General features: G+C 44.8%; 1 protein-coding gene and 1 long non-coding RNA gene across 7 annotated transcripts in view; one reads left to right on the top strand and one right to left on the bottom strand.

Moving 5' to 3' along the window:
• Positions 1-19,587, bottom strand: part of LOC121674660 — a 52,199-nt gene extending 32,612 nt beyond the window's left edge. For 4 of the 6 annotated variants that reach the window (XR_006019747.1, XR_006019746.1, XR_006019748.1 and 1 more), the window contains exons 1-5: positions 19,500-19,587; positions 18,559-18,629; positions 6,023-6,158; positions 5,479-5,576; positions 4,502-4,624 (exon numbers count right to left, since the gene is read on the bottom strand). This is a non-coding gene — a long non-coding RNA (uncharacterized LOC121674660). Of the gene's footprint in view, positions 1-4,501; positions 4,625-5,478; positions 5,577-6,022; positions 6,159-17,668; positions 17,832-18,558; positions 18,630-19,499 lie in introns of all 6 variants that reach the window. The other 2 variants (XR_006019749.1, XR_006019745.1) reach the window with 2 other exon arrangements.
• EDN1 (endothelin 1) lies at positions 19,523-23,436 on the top strand. Its single transcript, XM_042049174.1, has 5 exons — positions 19,523-19,606; positions 19,770-19,911; positions 20,887-21,045; positions 21,314-21,421; positions 22,151-23,436. The coding sequence occupies exons 1-5, from the start codon at positions 19,543-19,545 to the stop codon at positions 22,287-22,289; spliced, it is 612 nt and encodes a 203-aa protein (XP_041905108.1). The 5' UTR covers positions 19,523-19,542; the 3' UTR covers positions 22,290-23,436.
• The last annotated feature ends 291 nt before the right edge of the window (positions 23,437-23,727 follow it).

The raw sequence follows: 23,727 nt of genomic DNA, 5'->3' as shown, positions 1-23,727 counted from the left end.
TTCTTCCCCCTCCAGCTGGACACTTTATCTAACACCATTGCTTATGACAGCACACTGATGGATGCACGTCTCTGTGGCAGTCCACCTCCTGAGGAGAAGCAGAGCCTTTGGTAGGACTTAGCCACGCTGCTCAGAGTGGGGGCGGTTTCTGTGTAGCAAATGCAAAGCTACAGGATGATAACCCAGGTCAAGGAGAGGGACAATATGGCTGGAGGTAAAGAGGGGTGGCTGGGAGAACAGAAGAAAATACAACAAATTGTTTATCAAATAAAGAGATGCATTTGCAGTTCAAGTGACACTAAAACATCTAGAAGTCTCAGAGAAGGATAACAGTTTTGTCAATATATTAGGAGCTTTGCTTAAAATAATTTTAATTATGATTTTAAGCATAAACCCTGCTTTAGCAGGATTCAGCATCTGTTGTTGAAACATTTTCCACCAGAACCCTTAGTTTTTACATATCTTTAGATATTTACTGCTATTGAAATAACATATGAAAAGATGCTTATCAGCCCCATCCAAAACATATTTTCTGGCATACAAATGCTTCAGTCTATTTTTGTATTTAATCATCTATAAATAAGCAGACTAAGAAATTGTCAGATAGTACACATGCAAGCCATGTGTACATCCGGTACTAATTTTCATCATGCACTCAATTTGTCAAAAAAAGAAAATTGAGCAGAATAAGCTTCCTAAGCCCATTGGGCTGAGGCAGAGTAAAGTTACAGTGGCCTATGGAAAGCAGAGCAAGAGGTCAGGCCTAGTTAGGTATTTTTCCTGATGGATTTGCAAAGGATAGAGCTTGCAAGGATATGTGGCTTGTGAATGATGCAGCTGGAAAAATCACCTGGGGTAGACACAGCTGCAGAGTGTGGGCTCAGCCTACAGGTACAGGTTATTCTGCTGAGAAAAGACAAAAACCTCCAAAACTTGTGCTCTGCTAAAAGCCTTTTCCAGAGATAGTCCAGGCTGAGGAGACCTAACACATGCTGCCACAGCCCAAGTTACGTGGTTAACCCTTTGAAGAGAGACCATGATTTATCATCACTCAGTCCTAAACTCTTTATGTCTTACAAGGTAACAAATGAAATTATTTATCTTACCAAATCCTTTCAAATCACTTTATCCCTGGAAAGCTGTCTGGAAAACCACAGAGGAGCTGTAACAGGCATGTCCACAGGCATGGGAGAAGCCAGCTCCCATTCACTCAGGCCAAGCTACTTGAAACCACAGAGAAAGACTGATAACAAGTTCTTATTTTTTGTCATTGCAAGGGCTATTAGCCATTTCTTTCTGCTCTCTTCTTCTCTCTGTCTGTGGATACCTTAATGTTGAGTTTATATGGTTCAGTTTATGCAGAGGTCATAAACAGCCTGTTCCTGCTGTAATTCCCACCACCAGCCCGCTCTGGGAGAGCACCAAGGAACAAGCCCAAGGACCAAGAAAGAGGTGAACTGCCAGAGAAAAAGGCCAGTGTGTTATACAGGAACTCCTTTGTAAGCAAGAATATTAAAAGGATAAAAATCGATTCATAATGAATTCAGGAGGCTCTCTCTACATACTTTAACTGCCTGGTATTATCTCATTGAAGAGGCGCTCCAGGCTCACTAATACAAGTTGTTACACAAGCAAAGCACTCCAGCATTGATTTTTTTCTTGCTGAGGATTATGAATCAACGTGATTTAAGCAACTCTACTCCTGAGAGTAATGACCAGCCCCTGAAAGTTTAGCCAAGCGCAGGAACTTTCTGGACAGAGGCAGTTTTGTATCGGTGCTTTTAATTACATTTGAAGACATGGATTATCCATTGATATTTGACCTCTAATTATATTTTTAAGAGGTGGCTCTATTGAAAAACAGTTATATTGTGAAGATGTGTGCAGAAGCTTAAATGAAAGCAATTTTTTTTTAACTGTGTAACACTTTCTCTTGAATGAGCAGATCTGTTTTTACCAGCAGGCCAGAAGGGCCCCCCCACACCATCAGTCATTTCCTGAAGGCTTGTGAACCTGATGTGGGAGTTGTGGTTATGAGCTACAAGTGTCTAAGCTAAAATGCAAGTTGCTGCTGCCCTGGCTTGCATCTGGAGAGACTGGAAGGCTGTAATTGCACAGTGGTAGCTGTGCGGTGCAAGAGCTGCTGCAGGCTCCCCTCCAACTGCATGCACATCCCATGGTTTTCCTATCAGTAGGACTGAGCTGAAGTTGCTCCAAGGCATCCAGCACCTGCCTGTTGTGCAATACTTCTTACTTAGGCAAGAGGGGGAACAAACCCTCCCTGCACAGATCCCGGAGAGCAAAAATACAAACTGTAGCTATGGAGTAAGCATTTAGTGCTGGAATCATGAACAAATTTGCTTGGCCTTGCACTTCCCACTGCAGCACTCAGCAGCTGTTTGCTGTCTGTGATGGCTGCCAAATACAGCGCCCTTTTAGAGAGCAAAGAGCCAGGCAGGGCCCTCCTGGCAGAGTTTATAGTTCTCTCTCCAGAATCCCACCACTTGCCCCAAGCTGAGAAAACCGTGAGTTTCTTTGCTGTTTATCGTTTATCTCCTCTTTCCACTAAACCCCCTAGTCTCTGAGCTGTCCAGATGTGCTGATATCATCCAGGGCCTTGCATAACTTTCCTCTTGGGAAAAAAGAAAAAAAAAAAAAGGCTACAGTAGCAGTTCCTATGGAAATTTATTATTTTAATAAGATCCTCTGAAGCACTCAAAAGCAAACTAACAGCTGCTCAGAGACCAGTTGTTTCCCCTGAATTCATTGAATTTCTGGGTGAGCATGGACTTTTGGAATATAAATTTGAACGCTTCTAAAACTGAAACTCAGAAAACATCCAGACCAGAAACAATATCCTGATGAAGCTGAAAACTGAATTTAGCATACAAGTCCCTGTTTTCTTTTCCCTCTGAGCAGGAGAGAAAAGATCACTGGTTTATTGCTCTGTTACTAATGGCACCAAATAACTTTAGATCTAACATAAGGAAATCTCTTGTGTTAGAGTTAGGGCCAAATTGCAGGGGTATGCCAGAGTTTGCATTAAGAAACCACACACATCTATTCTCTTCTGTGCTTCCTGTACAGCCTCTGCAGACTTCACTGTGCTACTTCTGACTTACACCAGCACAGGAGAATGGGAAACCAGTCCCAGTACAGCAGGAATGACTGCGGGGTGATGACATGAGTCTGTAAAACCTTGTGTGTCAGGAAGGAGGGATGTAAGGATCCTCCATGACAGGAACTAAGGGTCATAAAGCAGATTTGAAAATGAACTAAAGGATGTATTTTCTTCACACCAAATACAAGCGAGCCACAGAAATTGGCTGTGAGATGCCGTGAACAATAAAGCTCATCTGTTTTCAGAAAACTAGGTAACTCAGTGGAATAGGAATCCATGGAGGGCAGCTACATTCAAAAGCATCACCTCTGGCTCAGGAAGTCTTCTGTGATTCATGGGGGTGTCTCACATGATTTCCTTCTCCATTCTCCCACTCCTTCCTAGAAATCTGCCTTGGACTGGTGTTGGAGTCTTTTGGTCTGACACAGCACAGGTGTCCATTCACGTGGAAAGGGATTGCGTCAGCATGATATCCTTGCCATAACAAGGCATCCAGAATGCACAAGGGATTTGAATGGATGCACAAGGGATATGAAGGGGATGCACTGTAGCACCTGGGCCCTGGAAGAGGGTGAGCAAAGTGAGACAACTCCTATGAGAAGGAATTGACCCAAATTCTTATATATTTTTTGGTTTTCCATCAACTGGTTGACACAAACTCTCCAGGATCCCACTGAAGACCCTTGTGGCAAGTCAGCCATTATTGGATTTTGACTTCAAAGACTTGCCAAAATTTCAGTGGTTTGGATTTGTTGGGGTTTTTTTTAAATACAAACAGTGCTCAAGGTTATATTTACCATGCTTAATTTAACAGTATTTGGTGCAGAGGCTGTAGAAGTTTCTGGTTTTTTCCATACACAGATGCCCCTTAAGAATCAGACTACGCTACTGCCTGGAAAAAGCAAAAAGCATCCTGTCTTAGGACCTTTTTGTGAAGATTTTTCCATGTTGTACTTTGTTTTGTTTTTCCATTTAATGTGTCAGTGGACATCATGACAGGTGTGAAAAGGCTGCTTCCTTTATCTTGTACATTCAGATGGAATTTATTTCCCTATGTATCACATGTGATTGAGTCCAAAAGCTTGGTCTTACAGCAGGTCTGCAGTATAATGTCTATAGAATTTTGCCATCATCCTTCACAGGTATGCAAAGGAGTGTGACAACTAGTTACTTCCTTTGCTCACATGGAAAGTGAGTGTAAACTGTTCCAAAGCTGTGACCCTGGCAGAGTTTTATTTGTAGAAGGAAAGTGAACAAACTTGCCTGGCTGTGTGGGGAAATACCCACCTTTTCAAGTCTGGCAGTGGTGTCCTTGTGCAGGGGTGTGGGATGAGCTACTGAGATAACTCTGTTCCTCTCTGATCCCTTGAGTGACTGTACCTGTATTGGGTCAGATCAGGCATTGCTGTCCTCCTCCTCTGCATTCGGCTCTTGCAGCATCAGACACTGACAGCAGCTGCTGTCCAACTTCCTTTCTGTGCGTTCCTCTCCAACAAACTCTCCCTGGAAGAGAAGGGGAGAAAGCTGAGGGTCCCCAAAATATTGTCTTTTCTTGTCCAGAGACAAGGAAACACCTCTGTATATTTTGCCACCTTGTAGTCAGCCTACCATGAACTCACTCACTTTTGTACACTGCAATTATGAGTGATGAGGGAAAAGGACTTTTCCAATTCTAACATGCTTAAGTCATCTTTCTTGAGAGAAAATCTTGAGTATATACATAAAGGCACTGTTAATTCCCAAGGACATCAGATACCTATAAGCCTTGCAGGGTGCCACACAATTTTCTGAGCAGTCCCTGCCTTTCCTCTACACGAGTTTAAAGATGAACAGCAGAAGGAAGTGTATAGACCTGTCTGCCTAAAGACTTAAGCCCAGAAGAATAACTATGGACTAATTATTCCTCTTCTGCACCAGTGTGAAATGCTTTTAAAGAGCCATTTATGATCCTGTTATTTCAGCCACTGATCGCAGAGGAAGCCAAGGAGACAGGAGGACATGCCATGGCTGGAGGCAGAGCATCTTATCCATCTTAGGGAAAAAACACAGCACCCATCTCCAGCTACAACTGACTGAACCTCCCTATGAAGGTGCCATTAGTTGAGTTGCTTCTTTCAGAGCCTCAAAACTATGTGAGCTGAATCAGGGCCTGTAAAACACATTCTCACACAGCTTTAAGTGACGATATGTCCAGTTGTTTTAGGAGGTTCTGCATCTCCCCCATATTCCAGGTCCTTAAAATATTTCACCTCAGTTATGTGACCACCTCTGCACCCATGTCCTCCTAGGGCTCTCTCCAGCTTTCTTCTTTTCCTCCCTTTCCCATCCACACCACAGCTATATCTGGCCTCACTTACCAGCTATAATTTTCTTTTCTTTTTTACAGGCTTATTTTCTTCCTCTTTTAGAACTGCATAACCCTTTGGGCCTGCCAATTGCAGTGAGGGACGAAGAGCTTAAAATAAGAGAAAAGAAGTCAGAGATATTCCTTTTTATTTATCATAAAACCCAGACTTTTGGTTTAGCCCTGAAAAATATTCACATTGGAAATCTAACACCCTTTTCCAGCAGCACCCTTAAATAAGCACAGCCACAGGTACAGTCCAGGGGGAGGAAGGAGCCAGAGCTGCCAGCTAATTACCCAGCCCACTAGGAAAGCTGCAACAAGCTCCTGAAACATGTCCAAGGAGAAAAACAACGAAAGGAAATCTGGTGGGGTTGGGAATTGACAGAGGCAGGGAAGGAATAGGTTATTTCAGGAGGATTAAAAGGTCAAAGGACTCAGTGTGGAGAAGCCAGACCAAATCCACCCAAAGCTGTTAGTATGGGATCATCTGAAAAACAAATCCAGGGGCTAATCCTTCAGCCTGCTCAGGAGAGAAGTGCATGTCAAAGATGTACCCCCTCCTCCTGCTGAGCATGTCCTCCTTCTGGCTGAACTCGTGAGATGACCCTTCTCAGATGTCCATCCATCTGTGACACCACCTCATCCTTTGTCCCAGGTTTGCTCAATCCTTATATGCAAGCAAATGGAAACCTGTAGGGGCAAGTAGGAAGCCCAAGGGTGAATTCTTTGTCCCCATACTAAATACAGGCACTGTCACTCCACTCAAAAGGATGGTATATCAGGGAAGAAAATAGCAAGCCTTCCAAGGCAGTTCCTGTCTTGCCAAGTAAGAGTGTATTCTGCTTCCCAGGTGCATAGTAGAAAAGAAGATGTGATGAAGAGTTGTGTGACCATCCTAAGGCTGTGAACCTCCCTGGTGGATGTCCCTCACCTCAAAGATGTAAAGAGAAATACCAAGAACCGTTTACTCCACACCTAACAAACTAAGTGGAGCTTTTCAGTTCCAATCCTTAATGCTGCCCGCACACAATATTGCCCTTAATAATGTCCTCACAGTCAAGGATAGGAGACAGCTCTATACCCTCCATGGCATCCTTTGCTCCACAGATGTCTCTAATAGTTGTTCTTGCCACACACACCAGACTTTTCACACTGCTCAGGTTAGCAAAATAGGCTGCGGTGCAGAAAAGTAATAGGCACCTGCTCATGACCCATGAGCCTGCCCACTTCGTTTTTCTCTTTTAGCACTTCAGTCCGAAGGGTATAAACTTGGTTACATTTCCTTACAGACTCAAATTCTCTAGAAGACAGGGCTTTTCAGCATCCTCAAAGCAAAACAACTCATGGTTTTCTTTGGGATGCAGCTTTGAGAGAAGATGTCTCAGGCAGGTCTGGATGAAGCCTGTATGTGAGGTCTGGATGAATTGCAGACATGCCTGTCACTGTGGAGGGATCCTTCCAGTTCTAGCTGTGTCTCCTCTGCCTAATACCTGTGTGAGAAGGCTTTGCTGCCTCTGCCGCGCCGGGATGGCACTGACGTGACTGGTGGCATCTCCCGAGAGCAAAGCCCAGCCCGAGGCTGCGGCTCCCGGCTCTTGGCACCAGGCGGCAGATCCAGGCACCACCTAGAGGCACTCGGGCTGTAGTAAGGCTGGAGAGGTCAGCTCTTTTCCGCCACATTAACAATGTAGTACGACGTCTATCACTAAAGCTAAGAGCCTCAGCATTCCCATTTTCCTGTTCCTTATTTTATCAAAACAAGTTGATTAGTTTGAACAATAAATGCAGGTCTGGAAGCTCTCAGGGAGAGAAAGCTGTGGGCAGATCCTCTGGGAGGGGAAATTCAGCCCACAGCAAAAAGAGTCCTGTGGGACAGTTTAATTGGTGTTTCTCCATAATCCAGGCAAGATGTGCTCAGTTTGCCAGCAGCTTGGTTTAGGCACTTTTTTGGTGAAAGTCTCAGCCTCGATTTTTAGCCATTGAACAAAAGCAGGTTTCTGTAATTGCTTTTTGTGGTCATCCACAACATCCCAGCTTTTTAGTCTTGAACAGCGAAGCAGCCTCCCCAGGCCAGAATTGACCAGGATTGTAGCACTACTGAGGGAAAAATCTATTTCTCTTTTCTCTTCCGAAGCCAGTTCCTTTGGGAACTAGATACTGAGCTGTGGTACTGATTCCCTGCACTGAACCACGTGGGCTCCTATCCTTGCATCTGGATTAGCTCTCCAGAACACGGTGAACTAGTGCCCTCAGAAAACAGATTCACGTGTCTTAACTTCCTACCACCTTCTCATTTTTGTCTTTCCAGATTGTTCTTCTTTTCTTTTGCAACCTCTTTTTCCACTATAAACCTGTTGCTGGCCCCTCCCAAGTAGGAACTTAAAAAATAATTGCTAGGTCTACAAAGGCAGAGGTGGTTTTGTTTGTTTTATGCCACGGGGTATGTGTCATGAAGTTTATTGCACCACTGAAGGTCGTTACTATAATGAAGTACCTCTCCGTAATAGGAACTGGAGACAAGCCTTGGATCTTTTTGTGCCTCCAAGTAGCTATTTTCCTACACTTGGTCTCCCCGACCAGGGAGAAACTTTCTAAGAACTATCAATGGCCACTTTTAAGATCCAGAACAGCATCCTGTCTAATATTTCTAACATACTCAGACATACAAAAACATCACTAAACCCTTGTGGTGAGAGAACCACACCTCTGACAGATCTGAATGGAGATAAGAAAAATATTTCCTGAAACTCATTAGACTAAGATCAAACCTCCTGAAAAAGGAGAAGTGTCCTCTGCTCAATGAAACTCCTGAGCTTTGGATTTTATATGATAGGGGCACACTCCATAAGAGGTAAGTGGCCTAGCACGGTGACCATATGCACCTGTGAGCTCAGAAACATGAATTTCCTTTCTCCGTATTCCCAAGAATGCAATACCTCAAGAGATGTTTGAAATCCTTCTGTCACCTGCACTTTGTCATGTACTGGCACCCCACAAAAGGACACGCATCTGACCTTGATGCTGCAGACACTTGAGCATGTGCCTAAAGATATTCTCAAAGCCAGTCAAGCTGGTCATGCAGTTAACACCACTGAGCACAAGTTACCTGTTCAAAATGAGCACTGCAGCAGGGACCTTGCAATTCCAGCAGCTACATGGATCTCCTGTTGGAACTGTCTCTCTTGAGCAGCCCTCCGAATATGTGTGTTTCTTCCTTGGGTCCTGTTCTAGGGCTTGACTCCCTAAATTTTTCTCTTTCATACCACTTTTTTTTTTTTTTGTTGCTCTGGGACTAACTTAAATGTCAATGTTACATTACAGAGAGGATACAGCACTTTGTAATTCCTTCATTGCTTAGCTGTATTTCTCATGCCATGGGCCAATGTGTTTGCTTCATGACTCTGGGCTGTCAAATAACCTTTGAGAAAACCATGCCCTTGCTGATAAGACCAAAGAAATGAAAAATTAAAAAAAAAAAAGGGCTTTGGCAGAGCAGTTTCTATTGCATGCACTAATCAGTGCCTTCTTTTGCTGCAGTGTACTTTGCTACAAGGAAATGCCTGGCAGGTTCGCTATCTCAAAGCAGCATTTCACCTACTGTAAATGTTCATCAGAAAGAGAATGAGGAGATGGAGCTCCAGTTCCACGGGCCCTGCGAACTGGTCTCTTTTGGGAAGGTCTCCCACTGCGGCCCGCCACAGGGCTAAGTTCTCTGCCCTCCTGCTTGCAGCTTTGGAAATGGGCAGTGCTGGCCCCACTTGCTGATTTCCCAGTATTTCTCACAGCACAAAGCCACTTGCAAGGTCCAAGAAGGCAGCCCCTTTATTGCAACTGAGCTTTCACCCATTTAAGTTCTGTACAGCACACATGGCAATGGTGGCACAGGCACAGCAAGCAAGGTCTTGGCTGAAGATAGAACCACAAAGAAACACAGAATATTTGGGGTTGGAAGGGACATTTAAGACCATCCATTTCCAACTCCCCTGCCACTTCCAGGGCTGGGGCATCCACCATTTCTCCAGGCAACTTGTTCCAATGCCTCACCACCCTCATCATAAATAATTTCTTCCTTATGTCCAATCTAATTCTACCCTTGCAGTATATAATTGTTGCCCCTTGCCTGTCACTACAGGCCTTCGTAAGAAGTCTCTCTCCATCTTTCTTACAAGCCTCCCTTACATATTGAAAACACACAGTAAGGTTTCCCCAGAGATGAAAAGATGATTGTTTCCAGTAAAAGTCTCTTTTTTCTACAAGAGTTGGAAATCCTACCTTCTCGTTGTAAGGAATATCATACACAGTTCCAAGTAAACTTCAAGGAAAACAGGATGCTATTTCATTCAAGTATCACAACTGATATTTGTATTAAATGAAAGAGTGGAAAAATTGTGAATACTAATGAGAGCAAAGGGTAGGTGGCCTTAGGTGGCCTGCTTCTTCCTATTCTTGTAACAAGGGTAAGTGGATGGAAATGAAACACACATCTGCTAATGAACATGGCGTAATTTCGCTAGAAAAGGGAAGTGAGGATTTCTTTTTTGCCTGATCCTAAACCATTTTCCTGTCAATATAAGTGGGTTTTGAGAGGATCACTTTGCCTTGCTGCTTTCTATTTCCACTTTCCCAGGGAAACAAGCAAGCTGCAAAGAAACAGACAAAGCTCTGAGCTGTGTCACATGGCCCAATTCAAAGAAGGAAACTCTTTGAATCATCAAAGGAAGCAGGGGGCTTATTTCTTTTTTCCATTATGCAAAATAGCACATTTTCAAATTTACTGCCAGCTCCAATTCTTCTGGGAAAAGAGGGAGTTCTGGGAACTAGTGGCTGAAGTAAAGTTAAAAACTTGGTGTCGGGATCAAAATTCTTGGGAAAGGAGGCCTTTCTGTTCCTTGCACTTGGCCTGGATATCTACCCAATTAAGTTTCATTGTCCTAGAGAAAAGTGTGATTTAAAAGCCCTTTTAAAAACTAGGAATAAAACTATATGGATAACTAACCACTGAAATGTGTTGGAAACACAATGCTAAACTTCGTTGCAGTCAGGTTTGGACCCTCCTTACAACTCTGCCCTCCTAAAACTAAAATGAAACTGCTTTCACTCTATTTCAGATGGTGTGAGACCAGTTTAGCTTTTCAGAAAGATGCTTTCACTTGAAAAAGGAAATATATCTACAAGAATTTGAAGGAAGCTGAGATGTTCTGTCAGCTGATGGTTTGACCTATACTGTGTGATATATACAGTTCCTATTTTCAAAAGATTCATCCTAGACCCATTGTAAGAAGCTGGTTGTTCCTGTTGAAATTGAAACCAACGCTACAGTTTTACAGCATAATGCTGTTAGGGCAGGTGGAATATGTATGTCTTTAAATAAGAAGAAGACATTATTAAAAACTGTGAAGAGATGGTAAATGTTGGGGAAAATTGACAGTAGGAAGCAATTCTTAAGGCTCACATACAGTTATGCCAAGGGTAAGTCCAGCTCATCTAATTGGAACAGGATTAGTCAAAGGACGATGCATATACAGTGCTAGTGGCAATGGTGGAAAAGTCTTCATCATCCACAAACTTTGTCAGAGCAGAGACTGGCATTCACTCTGCACAGCGCTACACCATCAGAGCAAAAGTCCCTGGGGATACCTCTCCTACAGAGGCTTCCTCCATTTCAGCTGAATGCCTACAACTATAATGCTAAATGCTTAGCGAAAACTGAGGAAACTGCATTGCCTTTTTTTGACATAGCAAGCAAACCTGCTTGAAACAGTAACAACAGAAAGATCTGGCTGCAGGCACCAAGACTGCAGTGGAGTTCCCAGGGGCACCAGCTCAGGCTCTGACAAGAAGTTAAAATGGAAATGGCTGGTGAAAAATTCATAATAGAGACATGCCTCAAGGACACTTAGTGAAAACAGCCAGAAATGCTGGCCTCATTCCTATATGCTATTTGTCATGTATGTCAAATATCGACATACAGCCCTGTCAGGCATCTTAGTTTTTTAGCTGTTCTTAGGAACCTGGAGACATTTATAGCCCCTTCCCTTGCAGTGGTGCCTCATCCCCACACATTTCCCAGGCACTTCGTGGTGTGCTGGGGCAGTGCCTATGCCGCAGGTGGCATGCACACTTCGGAACAGGCTTGTTCTTGCAACTAAAGGCAGGGGGTGGAGTCTGTAAGGTAATCTTAGCTCAGTGCTGGGGCATCATCTATCCTCAAGCTGCTATTCCTGTTTTCTTGGCCTTGACAGGTCACAAAATCTCCTTGTCAGTGTCACCAATGAGTAATTGCCGTAACAAACCCTGGATCTGTGTGGCCCATATTTTGCCCAGACATAGAGGAGATATTTTAATGTGTATATGTCCCTTGCAAAAGAGGAGGGTGTTCCTCTTATTGTCCCTTTGTAAATAAGAAGGAGAGTTTCTGAATTTTTTTTTTTTTTTAATAACTGTAGTTAATCTAGAGTTTCTCTCCTCTGTCAGCTTTCAGTGTAATTTATTCAAGCTGAGACCGGGTGCAAGAAACAGCTGGAGCATGTTTAGTGCAATGTTTCCTCCCAAAGCTGCCTTCTCCTGGGAGAAACAAGGGCAGATGAAGACTAGAAACTGCAGCTGAAAAGAGATGATCAACACTTCCTTTACAGGCAAAGTATGATTTGGTCAAAAAAATAGACAAGCATCTGCCTAAATGGACAAGTAGATCTTTAGTGCTAGAAGCATTGGTTTGTAATGAGGCTGCTTTCCTGTCCATATTCCAGGCAGTCACAGACAGAAGTGTAACGCTAGGGAATTTGGGAACAAAGCAAATACCTGGAACAAGTAACAGGAGAAAACCAAACCCACACCTATGGCTCAGGCCACATCTAAACCCGTGGTGTGTCCTAGCCCATAGTCATTTCTCTTACAAAGAAAAGACTGGAGCCAGAAACCCGCTCATCAAACCCCAGGCTCTAAACAGAGGGGCAAAGCAGTTGCAGAGGGGCCACATGTTCTTGGCCAAAGGACTGTGCTGTAAAGAAAGTTTGACACCATTCTTGGAACAATGCATTTTTCTAATTACTTTCATTTCATCAAGGCTTTTATGCACTCAGTAAAGGGTAGAGCCAGCCAGTTCTCAGAAATCTGATGATGTGAGTCTTTGGAGACTCATCCAAAGGTGGAGCAGGCCACAGGACAGGTGGAAAAACTAGGCATCAAAAGTCAATTAAATTCATTAATTCAAAGAAGCATCTCTGAGCAAACTGCAGGAAGACATCACAAGTGCCTTTTCTGAGCAAAGCAACATAAAATCCAAGTGATGGACAAATCAAAACAGAAAAAGATGCCAGTTTTAATAAACAAACCTCTGTGTACTGGAAAGGCTGATAATGTAACAGGCAGGATACAGGACATGGTTTCGAGGAACTCAGCCCATTTCTCTACTCCCTCAGCAGTTTCTGAGGGAATCCTGGAAAAGTCACCAACTTGGATTCATCCCCAGCTAACTCTAGACATTAAGAAGAGGATGGTGCCTAAATTTAGGACAGTCAGCACCTTAGGCCCTTTTCCATACTCCAGAGGGCAATTCAGACACCAGGTGAATGAACCAAGATATTAATTTAGTTTAGAAACCATATCTGCTGTCTGGTGGCACGAGTACTGTCCTCCACGCTTCAATTCCCAGCTCTGGACACTGGGATGGCATCACTGATTCTTTGCCAAGGCCACGGGAAAGTGATTATTATTAAAGAACATGAAACCCTGAAATGCCCTATTGATAGGAGCAAGGTATCAGTTAGAGCAACTGCTCTTAGTGATTTTCTTGGGAAGATTTTCTAATTGGAAGCATTGGGTTTGAGTTCCTTGAAAGCCAGATTTGCCAAGAAGTAAGTAAAGAAACCTGATAAAGCACATTTTCCACTAACTGTTATTTGCAAATAAGTGTTCTGTCACATGCTGCTGCATTCACAGAAGAGGTTGTATATGAAACTAGATCTGGTCTTCTACAAGTGACGCTTTCTGTTTTGTATTTTCCTTTGCTTTGCTAAAGCCTTCTGTTGAAGTTCTTGCACTAATCCCTTGTATTTATAGATGATAATCTTTATATAGTTAAACTCTTACTTGCATAACTCATTCTTAAGAGACTGATTATCAACACATGTAACCTTTTGGCATCTTTTCACACTTCTAGAAGACATAGCTCATGCTGATTGTATTTTGAACTTGAGTGGACTTGACAGAATGGAGCTGAAGGCCATGCAGATATATTTCTTTTTTTCCAAAACAAACTTGAGAGTCCAAGAATAGCTATGAGAATATATCACAGCCCTGTGGGATCAACCCAGCATTTTGTGTCTGACATGGCTGAAGGTGGATGTGTCTGCAAGAGACCAGGCATAAGACAGAGAGCTCCTTCTCCAGAATAGCTCCCAACCTAAGACTTTCTGGGCCAGAAGTAAGGTCTTTGCCTTACAACTTCTACTAATGTTGACACTAACATGAGAATTGGGTCAATTAAAAACCTAAATCCAACTTAAGCACCACAGTATTAATTGCTTGTAACACCAAAGGGTTATGGCTTGAATTCCTTTGGGGCCTCTGTGTGCAGGATCCTGAGCTACTACAGCAGAAATGGTCACCCATCTGAGCCACCCTGGCACCTCACAGGACACTCCCTTGGCAGTACCAGGCACCCTGTCACCTACACAAGACCTGGGTGGGAGGGCTCAGGTCACCTGCCCATGTTCCACTCACAGAGACTAACCTTTTGCCTTGCTCCTGTTACTCTGTTTGCTGCTCCTGCACAAGAGCAAATGCAGAGTAAAGATGGAAACAGGAGGAACTGCTACAGCTTGTTGGGACAGCGGATAGCCAAGTGCCTCCAGTGCCCCTGTGGTTCACTGCAGGGGGAAGTGAACACTCTTTCTCCCACAGTATCAAGGCAGAAATGGACAGCTGAAGTAAGGGAGAAGTTCCTGTTAACTCTCACCTAAAAGTTACATGGATTCTTTATTCCCAGGCTATTTAGCCTTTCCCTTTTCCCACCTGATGTTTCCCTCATTTTAAAAATTATTTTACTTCCAGTGAAATATTTTCCTGTTGCTTGCAGTTCTTTGTTGTGGAAAGTATAAGTGGGAGGAAGGTTTCACAACAGGTTTCACCCTCTGAAACCTGGATCTCTGCAAACCATCTTATTTGTGTTTCTGGCAATAACACTTTTAGCCCTGGGAGAAACTGTGAAATTTTCTCAGTAAAGTTGGCTTTCTTATCTATTTCAGCTCTGAGTTTGATTTTTTGTATTTTAAATGGTATCTAGTCACTGCCACACGGTGTCAGGACCTGATTGGTCTGGAAGAGCTTTCTTTTCTTATCTGATGGAGGCTTTTCTGTATCAAGGATCATATAGCTGCAACTTTCCTCCCTAGTTTAAATACAATTTTGTATGCGGAGTGAATTTTGGAAAGAAATTGATCATTGGTGGTATTGGACAGGATCCGTTTGGGCCACGTGTTACAAAGAGGTAGGGCTGAGGTTGCTGGATCAGTGGCTGTCCTTACTCCTCTCCTTGGCACTTTAAGAAGTCCACAACTGTATTGTGAGACAGGCACCCATGTCCTTTGATAAACCTCACTAACTGGAGATGGGGAGAAATGAAGAAAGCTGGTTTGCAAGAAATTAGACTTCTGCCCAAGGACTCTCAGAGCTGTAAGAAGAATTAAATCCTTTATAGGGCTGGGTAGTGACAGATGAGAATAAGGTAATTTCCAAGGGCTCAAATTACCATGGCATGCTAGAATGGTTCGGGTTGGAAGAGACCTTTAAGATCATTCCGTTCCAAGCCCCTGACATGGAGAGGGACGCCTTCCACTAGACCAGGTTGCTCAAAGCTCCATCCAACCTGGCCTTGAACACTTCCAGAGACCGGGCATCCACAGCTTCTCTGGCCAACCTGTTTCAGTGCCTCACCCCTCACAGTAAAGAATTTCTTCCTATTCTAAACCCACCCTGTCAGTTTAAAGCCATTCCCCCTTGTTTTATCAATACATGCCCTTGTAAAAAGTCCCTCTTCAGCTTTCTTGCCCCCCTTGATATATTGAAGGGCTGTTCTAAGGTCTCCCTGAAGCCTTCTCTTCTCCAGGCTGAAGCACTCTCTCAGCCTGTCTTCACAGAAGAGGTGCTCCATCCCTTGAGCATTTTCATGGCCTCTTCTCTATTTTCTCCAACAGGTCCGTGTCCTTCCTGTGCTGGGGACCTCAGAGCTGGATGCAGCACTGCAGGTGGGCTCTCACCAGAGCAGAGCAGAGGGGCAGAATCACCTCCCTTGACCAGCTGCCCGCATTGCTTTTGATGCAGCCCAGAATGCGGCTAGATTTCAGGGCCGGAAGTGTATGTTGCCAGCTCATATCAAGCTTCTTGTCAACACCCCCTGTCATTGAATGACAGAACCACAGAATATGCTGAGTTGGAAGAGACCCATCAGGATCATCGAGTCCAACTCCTGGCCCTGCACAGGACACTCCAAGAATCACACCATGTGCCTGAGAGCATTGTCCAAATGCTTCTTGAACTCTGTCAGCCTTGGTGCTGTGACCCCTTCCCTGGGGAGCCTGTTTCCATGCTCAACCACCGTCTGGATGAAAAAAACCCCAAGTCCTCCTCAGGGCAGCTCTCAATCCATTCATCCCTCAGCTTGTACTTGGGCTTGGGATTGCCATGACCCCCATGCAGGATCTTGTGCTTGGCCCTGCTGAACTTCATGAGGTTTGCATGGGCCCACCTCCCAAGCCTGTCCAGGTCCCTCTGGATGGCATAGTTAGCTCTTTGACTTGCATGTTATGTAAAAAATTTGCATCTTGCATAGAAAGGGGCACTGGTGGATAAGACAACCCCTGAGAGGAAAGTAAGGTGCAAGAGGGGCAGCAAGGGAAGCAAAGGGACAAGTTATACAACTTTCACTTAGTTGAGAATAGTGTTTCAAATCTGCAGAAAACAGCATGTTGCTCCCCTTGTTCCCTAGACAGAAAGCCACAGTTCTACAATCTCCTTTTATTGTTTTGCTGATAAGCAGGCATTTTTGCATTTTTGACACTAAACAAAACATCCTTTAGAAAAGTCGGTGCCATAGCTTTTTCCAGCTGGAAAGTTACAACCAAAGGCTGGGTGGTCAGCTAATTTTTTGTCCCGTTAACATAATGTCTCAGAGGTGGCTGCCCAAGGTGCTCCAGCTAGAAAGGGACAAAGCCTGCTGCAGGAGTAGTCAGCTTCAGCTCCTGCTTCCACCCTTGTCCACATGGGCAGCAGTGCAAATATGGTGCAAAATTCCCAGCTCTCAGGGTGATCTGGCTTGGCGTGCACTGGGATGACTCGTGGAGTACCTGACTTTGTATTTCCATCCTGCAAACACTGGACTGCTAGCCAAAGTTTAGCCCTCTTCAGCGGATTTTATAAGGTCCCTATTTTGACCCCTATTGTTAGACTCCTCCTTTAAACAGCTTTAAAGTGAGCAAATTTTCCTTCTTTGACTCCCAAAGGATATTTCTGCATGGAACAAAGCTGAGCCCGGTACCTCCCAGTCTCCAAGCAAGGGTCAGGATTACCCGTTCCTGGGGAAACCTACCTCCTGGCCTGGCAATCCTGGCAGCCTGAAACCACCCACCCAGTCCACTGGTAACAAACTGAACTTATCAGTTTTTGCATTACTCAAGCAATGGGAATAGCTTGATTCTGGTTAGTCCCAAGATCTGAAAGTGGAGCTATCGAAAATCGCTGAATCAGAGGAAATGGATCTCTGACAACAATAATATTTATGTATTCTTATGAAAATTGCTGAAGATGTTTTTGTTTAAAAAAAAAAAAGTGGAAAAGAACAACACCTTCAGAAGTGCCTGCGATATGTTTGTGCCTTGTTACTCAGAGGAAACATGCATGCTGTTTTTGTCAGCTAACAAAATACTTTCTGACAAGGCATTTTGACAAAGCTGAAAATATCTTACACCAATGTGAGTCATTTTGGCTTCAAGAGCACATCTTAGAAAAAGGAATCTCAGGAAAAAAAGTCTAAATAAGCTCTGGCATGAAAGACAGTCTTCAAGTGACAGGCCTAGAAAGGCTACACATATTTGTACTCAATACAGAACGATTGCTATCTTTCAACCCACACAACTGCTTCATGTTTTTTCCTTTTTTTTTTTTTTTTTTTTTTTTAATGACAAGAAAGAAAAAAAAATCACCTAGTTTCTTTGCTAACTTTTGGACCGATAAAGTTCATTACTTCAGAGGGCTGCGATTACTTTTTGTATGTCGCTGTGTGACCTCTGCTGGCAGATTCTTATCATGACTGCAGCAATTCACACACATAGGTACGGATACATTGGCATTCCCGTAAGTCCCGCCCTACATACACAAGGAGACATAATACATAAAACGATATAATCTCTGCTCTGGAAAATAGACTCCCACACTGGAAAGGTGTGGGGGAAAAAAAAAAAATTGTATAACCCAGCTTACTCCACTCACAGATGTTTTACAGGGCAGTTTTTAGAGTACCTTTGATAAATAGATATGACCATCTCAGGATGGGGTCACGGGTGTTTATTCCGCATAATGGTCTAAATGTTCATTATTGCTCGGAAAGCCCCTACACTTCATCCTGTTAGAAGCAGGGAGGTTACACCGAGGAAAGGATTAGTCTCCACTTGCATTCCTTTCTTGTACTCCTCATACCATCTGCTAACAGCCATTGTGGGAGAGAGGATACCAGCTAAATGGACCTTTATTCTGACTCAGCACGGCTGCAGACAGTCTGTCCGCTATGATACAGCAGCACAGTATAATTTGATACTTTAAAAAATGGTCATTCACCTGACAGATCACAATGCAACTTGCACTTAACAGCCTCGCTCTTTGTGATATCCAAGGTCATTTCTATTATTACAGCACAGTGCACGGAAATTCCACAAATACCAAGAGAGTCTTATCTATTTATCATAGGTGAAATTGGCACACTTTATAGCACAACGGCTCTCCGGCAGGTCACAGGCATTTGAGTTCACTTAAGTTTATATTCAGGGGCTGGCTCCCTCAGCTGGGAGCTCGGTGGATTCCATGGATGTATATATACCTGTGATGGCACTGCCGCAGCCACTCCTCAAGTGTCCAGGTTCCACGCTGACTCTGCTCCTTGATACGAGGCTGCAAACATAAACACGCCAGAAAAAAAGACCTTGCCAGAACTAGCGGTGAGAGCCAAAGGCAAAGGGCAGGCACGGGTCTTCCCTCCTTCCCTCCCTGCCTGGCTTTACACCTGCTCACCCCTAAAACACGCTGTGTTTAGCACCTTGCTTTACCATGGCAGAAAAGGGAGATTATAACCCAATGCTCCGCTGCTGCTGCCAAACACAAAACGCTTGAGACCCCAGAGCACGAGGGGAGCAGGCCGGAGTCCAACACAGTCAGGCATCCTTCATCCCGCATAAAAGACCCCCGCATCCCACTGCTGGGTTCTCCCCAAAGCAGTAGCAGGAGCAGCAGGCCCAGAGCCCCAAGCCCTGAAGCCTTAAAGCACTGAAACCATGAAGCGCTGAACCTTGAGGCCCTGAAACCCTGAAGCCCTGAAACCCTGAAGCCCCGCAGCCCTGAATCCCTGAATTCCCGAATCCCAGAGCCGCCCTCAGGTGCGACGCGCGGGCAGGGCGCCCCCTGGCGGCCCCCGGCGCGCCCCTCCCTGCCCCCGGGGCGCCCTCGGCCCCCCCCGCCGCCGCCGCCGCCGCCCCCCGCTCTTGAAGTTTGCAGGCGATTTCCTTTCCAGCCCGGCCTTATCTCGGCCCGCACGTTGCCGCGCGGTGACTAATAGGAGAATAACATTGTCTCGGGATAAAATAGCGCCGGGGCTGTTTACCCGCTCCATGGGGGTTCGCTATAAAAAGGCGCCGGGGACCGCCGCGCCAGCCAGACGCGCCGGGGCGCACCGAGCCGCGCCACGCAGGGCACCCGCCACGGCGCTCCGTCCCCACGCCGGGAGGCACTTTCTCCGCTTTTTCCTCGCCTTTTATTAAGTTTTACCCTGTTTCCTCTCACTTCTTCCATCCGCCCTCCGCCGCCTGCTATGGATTATTGCCACATGATCGTCTCGCTGCTCTTCGTGCTCTGCCCGGGGCTGCTGCCGGCAGGTAGGTGCCGGTCCGCTGCCGCTCGCCCCCACTCGGGTCCGGCCCCGCGGGGGGCTGCGGGGAGGGGTGCCCGAGGGATGCCGCGGGAGGGGATGCGCGGGTGCGTTGCCTTGCCTTGCCTTGCCTTGCCGCGGGTGCTGAGCTCTGCCGCTCCCTCCCGCAGCCCCCGGAGCCGAGGTGGACGCCGCGCCGCCCCCCGCCGCCGCCGCGCACCGCCGCGCCCGGCGCTGCTCCTGCTCCTCGCTGATGGACGAGGAGTGCGTCTACTTCTGCCACCTCGACATCATCTGGATCAACACCCCCGAGTGAGTGGAGTGGAGGGGTTTCGGTAGTTCCCCAGCGCCGGGTTCCCCTTGGGTTAGAAAGAAAGGGAGGGAGGTGTGAAGGCGAAAATTAAGAACCACAACCCCCCTGCAGAGATGGGAAGGGGAGGAAAGAATAGCTATTTGCACAATTTCTCCTACTGCTTTACCTCCCTGCTCCCACTTTTCTGACACATTTAGCAACGAAGCTGTTCACCAGAAGAAAGCAAGCAGGGTTTGGCCACCTAGATTGGGCAGATAGCTCCTAATAGCCCTAACACACCTGCCTTCCTTAAGTCTGGGCAGCAGTATTTCCTTTAGGTGCTGCTCAGCAAAGGCTGCAGGATACTTTTCACTATGAATCTGAAGCAGACAAAATGCCAAAGGCATGATTTTGCCAGCCTGAATTTGAGCGGTTTTCTTTCTGACAAGTTAGGAGGTTGGAAGGAATACTTTGACACCGGGTGGCTCTAGCTGCCTTTTACTGCTCTCTGCTGCAAATTGATGCGTCCCACGTGCCAATAGGATTATGCACAGAGTCCATTTCTACACTCTCCTCACCAAAACGTAGTGAGCTGGAGGCTCATCTAACGCTGCAAACACTGGTGATTTCTTCTGCTGCTGGGTTTCCTCTGAGCACAGAGGATCTTTTCCTCACTTTTACTGCTTCTTTCAGTGTTGGCAGTAGCCAAAGTTCAGAGAGATGAGGTTTTATTGCTTTCTATTGCACAGGGAGGCACAGCAGCCTTGTGAAATCACAATTAAAAGGTCATTATCCTTGTCAGTAGCCATGCTAATGAATATGTTGCATGATCATCAGAAGCATTTGCGTGGAAACTGTGACTAACGAGGCATTCCCAATCCCACAACCTTTACTCGTGCAATCAATGCCATTGATAAGATTGCCCAAAATACCCCACAGTGTTTTGAAGCCACAGAATTATTTGAAAGACTTTCATGTTGTCTCTTTGATCGTAGGAAGACTGTTCCATATGGTCTTGGAGGCCCTTCTCGACCCAGAAGATCACTGAAGGACATGGTGCCAGAGATGCTTGCTGAACCAAGCAGCAGATGCCGATGTGCCAACCAGAAGGACAAGAAATGTTTGAACTTCTGCCAGACAGGCAAAGATCTCTGGTGCGTCTCTTGTTGCTACTCTTTAAAAGGCAATGCATGTGAAAGGGATGGACTGTGGTGCACTTACTCATTTTGGAACTTGCTGAGCAAATACTCTCCCCAAAGCTTTGCCTCCTACCTGAGTGCTCAGACTGCTATGATACATAATATGGCTTGGCCCAGAAAGATTGCTTATTACATGCCTTGAGAAGTGGTTGATGAGATGCCTCACCTTGCGGACTGCAGACTTGGCTTTTTTTTAACAGCAGCACCTTTTCCCTTTTAACAGGGCTCAGTCCACAGTGGAGAAAACCTCACGGCACCGCATCAAAGCCGGCAATTGCATTGGACCCGAGTGCATGAACCGACAGCTTGTTGACAGCAAGAAAATGAAGAGGTGAGTTTCTTCTCATCCTGTTGTAGTTCCCCGGAGCAGCAATAGAGAACACTTAGCTGGTGGTTTCAGCCTGAGAGTTATGGAGGAATCAGTGAGGATATTTTGAGGGCTTTTCTTCATGCTCTGGGTTTTTAGCTTGTGAGGACACGGGTGCTGAGCTCAGCCTGCTATCTTCTGCTTGCATTCAGTGCTCAGTCATATGTGCCCATGGAAAAGTATGGAATACAGAAGTTTGCCCATACTAAAGAAGACTCTTTAGTGCTACAAGCAGAACAGAACTTACGGGAGCAGGGCAGCCTGATAATATTGAATGAGACTTAGGCCCTGGAAGTCTTAAATAATTTTTTGAAAGTGGCGCTTGCTTACTTACTTGAAAAATGCACCGATTCATTGGAAGTAGGATTGGGTTTACCTGGAAGAAACAACACAGAGGAAATAAAAAACCCACTGGAGACCTCCTGACTGGCTACTTAAGGAAGTCTTGGGCATCTATATTTGAGTGCACATTTTAATTTAATGTTTGCATTGAAATTGTGAATACAATATTTCAACTATCTTAAGTTAGCCTAATTCTAAGAGAGGTATAGCAAACAGCAGTTTATTAGGATCCCATGGCAGAAATCTAGACTGAGGTTTATTTAATCAAAAAGTAAATTTTTTCACACTCCATCATCACAGCCATATTTCTTCATTATCACAACCATAAATGTTCATTTCTTGTTTTTGCAGGCTGGAAGCCATTGGTAACAGTATCAAAGCTTCCTTCAGTATCGCGAAGCTGAAGGCTGAGCTCCAGAAAGGGCGAAAGCTCAAACATAACCGGGCGAACAAGAGGCAAAGCGTCCGGGAAAGCCTGAAAGCATCCTAGTGGGAAGATCACCTGAATCTTTCTCCACAGTGCTTGCGGACAAAGCATCACGAAAACTCTGTCTTGACTCCAACATTCCATGATGGAGAAGGGTCCCTCTGTCCAAGTGTTTGTGCAGTGGAGCAAAATGCTAAGGAAGTCCTGTATTTGGAGATATAAAGACAAAGGATTTCATCATTTTGGTATTCAGGTGGATGGGTAGAAGGGCTGAAGGGAAATCTGCAGTAACATACATGAAAAGCCATCTGTCTGAAGAAACATTTGAATACTGCTTCTGGAAAGTTACCCATCAATTGAGCAGCTTTCAGGGTCTACATCAAAAGCATCTTGCAAGGAGGACTTCACAGATGTGCTTAGCAAGGACAAAAAGCTAGATCTGAGTGTACAAACTTCAAAGCAAAGAACTCTACCTTTTGATTAAAATGCAAAAATGAAAGCCACAGTGCTACTTTAATCAGGACTTACTGCATATATACATGTCTACCTCGCGTACTGTTTGTTGCACTCCTGCTAGAGTATTTTTACACCTTGTTATTGCCTTTACTAATCAGCTGCAACCCTTTGCCTTTTTTCAGAAGTCTAGTTTACTTGTACAACCAGAGTTATCTGAATGTGGGTTAGGCACTCTGGTTGTTTGCATAGTCAAAGTCCTTTGGCTTTGGATACCAAAGGACTGTTCAACGTAAAATAAGTTAGAGGACACTACTAAGTTTCCCATAACAAGGATATTTGGTCAACTGAAGTTCTAATAATAGATGTTGTTGTGTCTTACATGCTACCAAAAATGCACTGAAGTGGGGATGTACCAGAGGCTGTTGCAAGATTTATTGAGGGCCTTGTTTGGTGGAAATGCATTGAGACAAAGGGTTGTTTTGAATTAAGTCAAAAGGCTAATATTGGGTGAATGTTTATAGCAGTGAATTTGTTCACATTGTTGAATTTACAGACGAGTTGAATCTTATGTGCTTATTTTTGTGTCATGTATTTATATTCACACAAGTTCTTCATTATATTTACCATGTTGAATACACATTGAAGTAGGCCATATTGGTCTATGCATGTTTTATGTATTTCTGTATGAAACTGGGAAATGCTTTATGCCTATCAAGGTAAATATCTTCAGAAATAAATATTTTTAATTACTGTATTGGCTTGTTTTTCCTTAGTCTGTGGCTCCATGATCATGGAGGTGGATTGCCCCATGTACAAAGCTGACCTGGGTGAAGTGTGTGCACAATTGCCTTTCTGTCAGATAATCCAGATCACAGCAGTGAAAGTTTGTGCTAGATGTGAGACAGCAGAAGATACTTGTTCTAGCTGCAAGCTTGCTCATCAAATCTTCATGGCAAACTCTAAATTGGACAAATGAATTTATCCTGGAGCAGTCTTCTCACGTGTCTGATGTCTTTTTCACCCAGCAGTACAAATTCTAGTGTTG

This window comes from Corvus kubaryi, unplaced genomic scaffold, assembly GCF_017639235.1.
Source record: "Corvus kubaryi isolate FWS band 111438036 unplaced genomic scaffold, C.kubaryi_AGA036_p1.0 69, whole genome shotgun sequence".
NCBI classification, from domain to species: domain Eukaryota; kingdom Metazoa; phylum Chordata; class Aves; order Passeriformes; family Corvidae; genus Corvus; species Corvus kubaryi.
Note: the sequence above shows the minus strand (reverse complement) of the source record. Positions and strands in the feature narration are given on the sequence as shown.

Excerpts from the sequence above, each read along its gene's own strand:
- EDN1 (XM_042049174.1), top strand. The coding sequence starts at position 19,543 with ATGGATTATTGCCACATGATCGTCTCGCTGCTCTTCGTGCTCTGCCCG. Across the intron at positions 19,607-19,769 it reads CCCGGGGCTGCTGCCGGCAG|CCCCCGGAGCCGAGGTGGAC; the intron begins GTAGGTGCCGGT and ends TCCCTCCCGCAG. Across the intron at positions 21,422-22,150 it reads GACAGCAAGAAAATGAAGAG|GCTGGAAGCCATTGGTAACA; the intron begins GTGAGTTTCTTC and ends TTGTTTTTGCAG.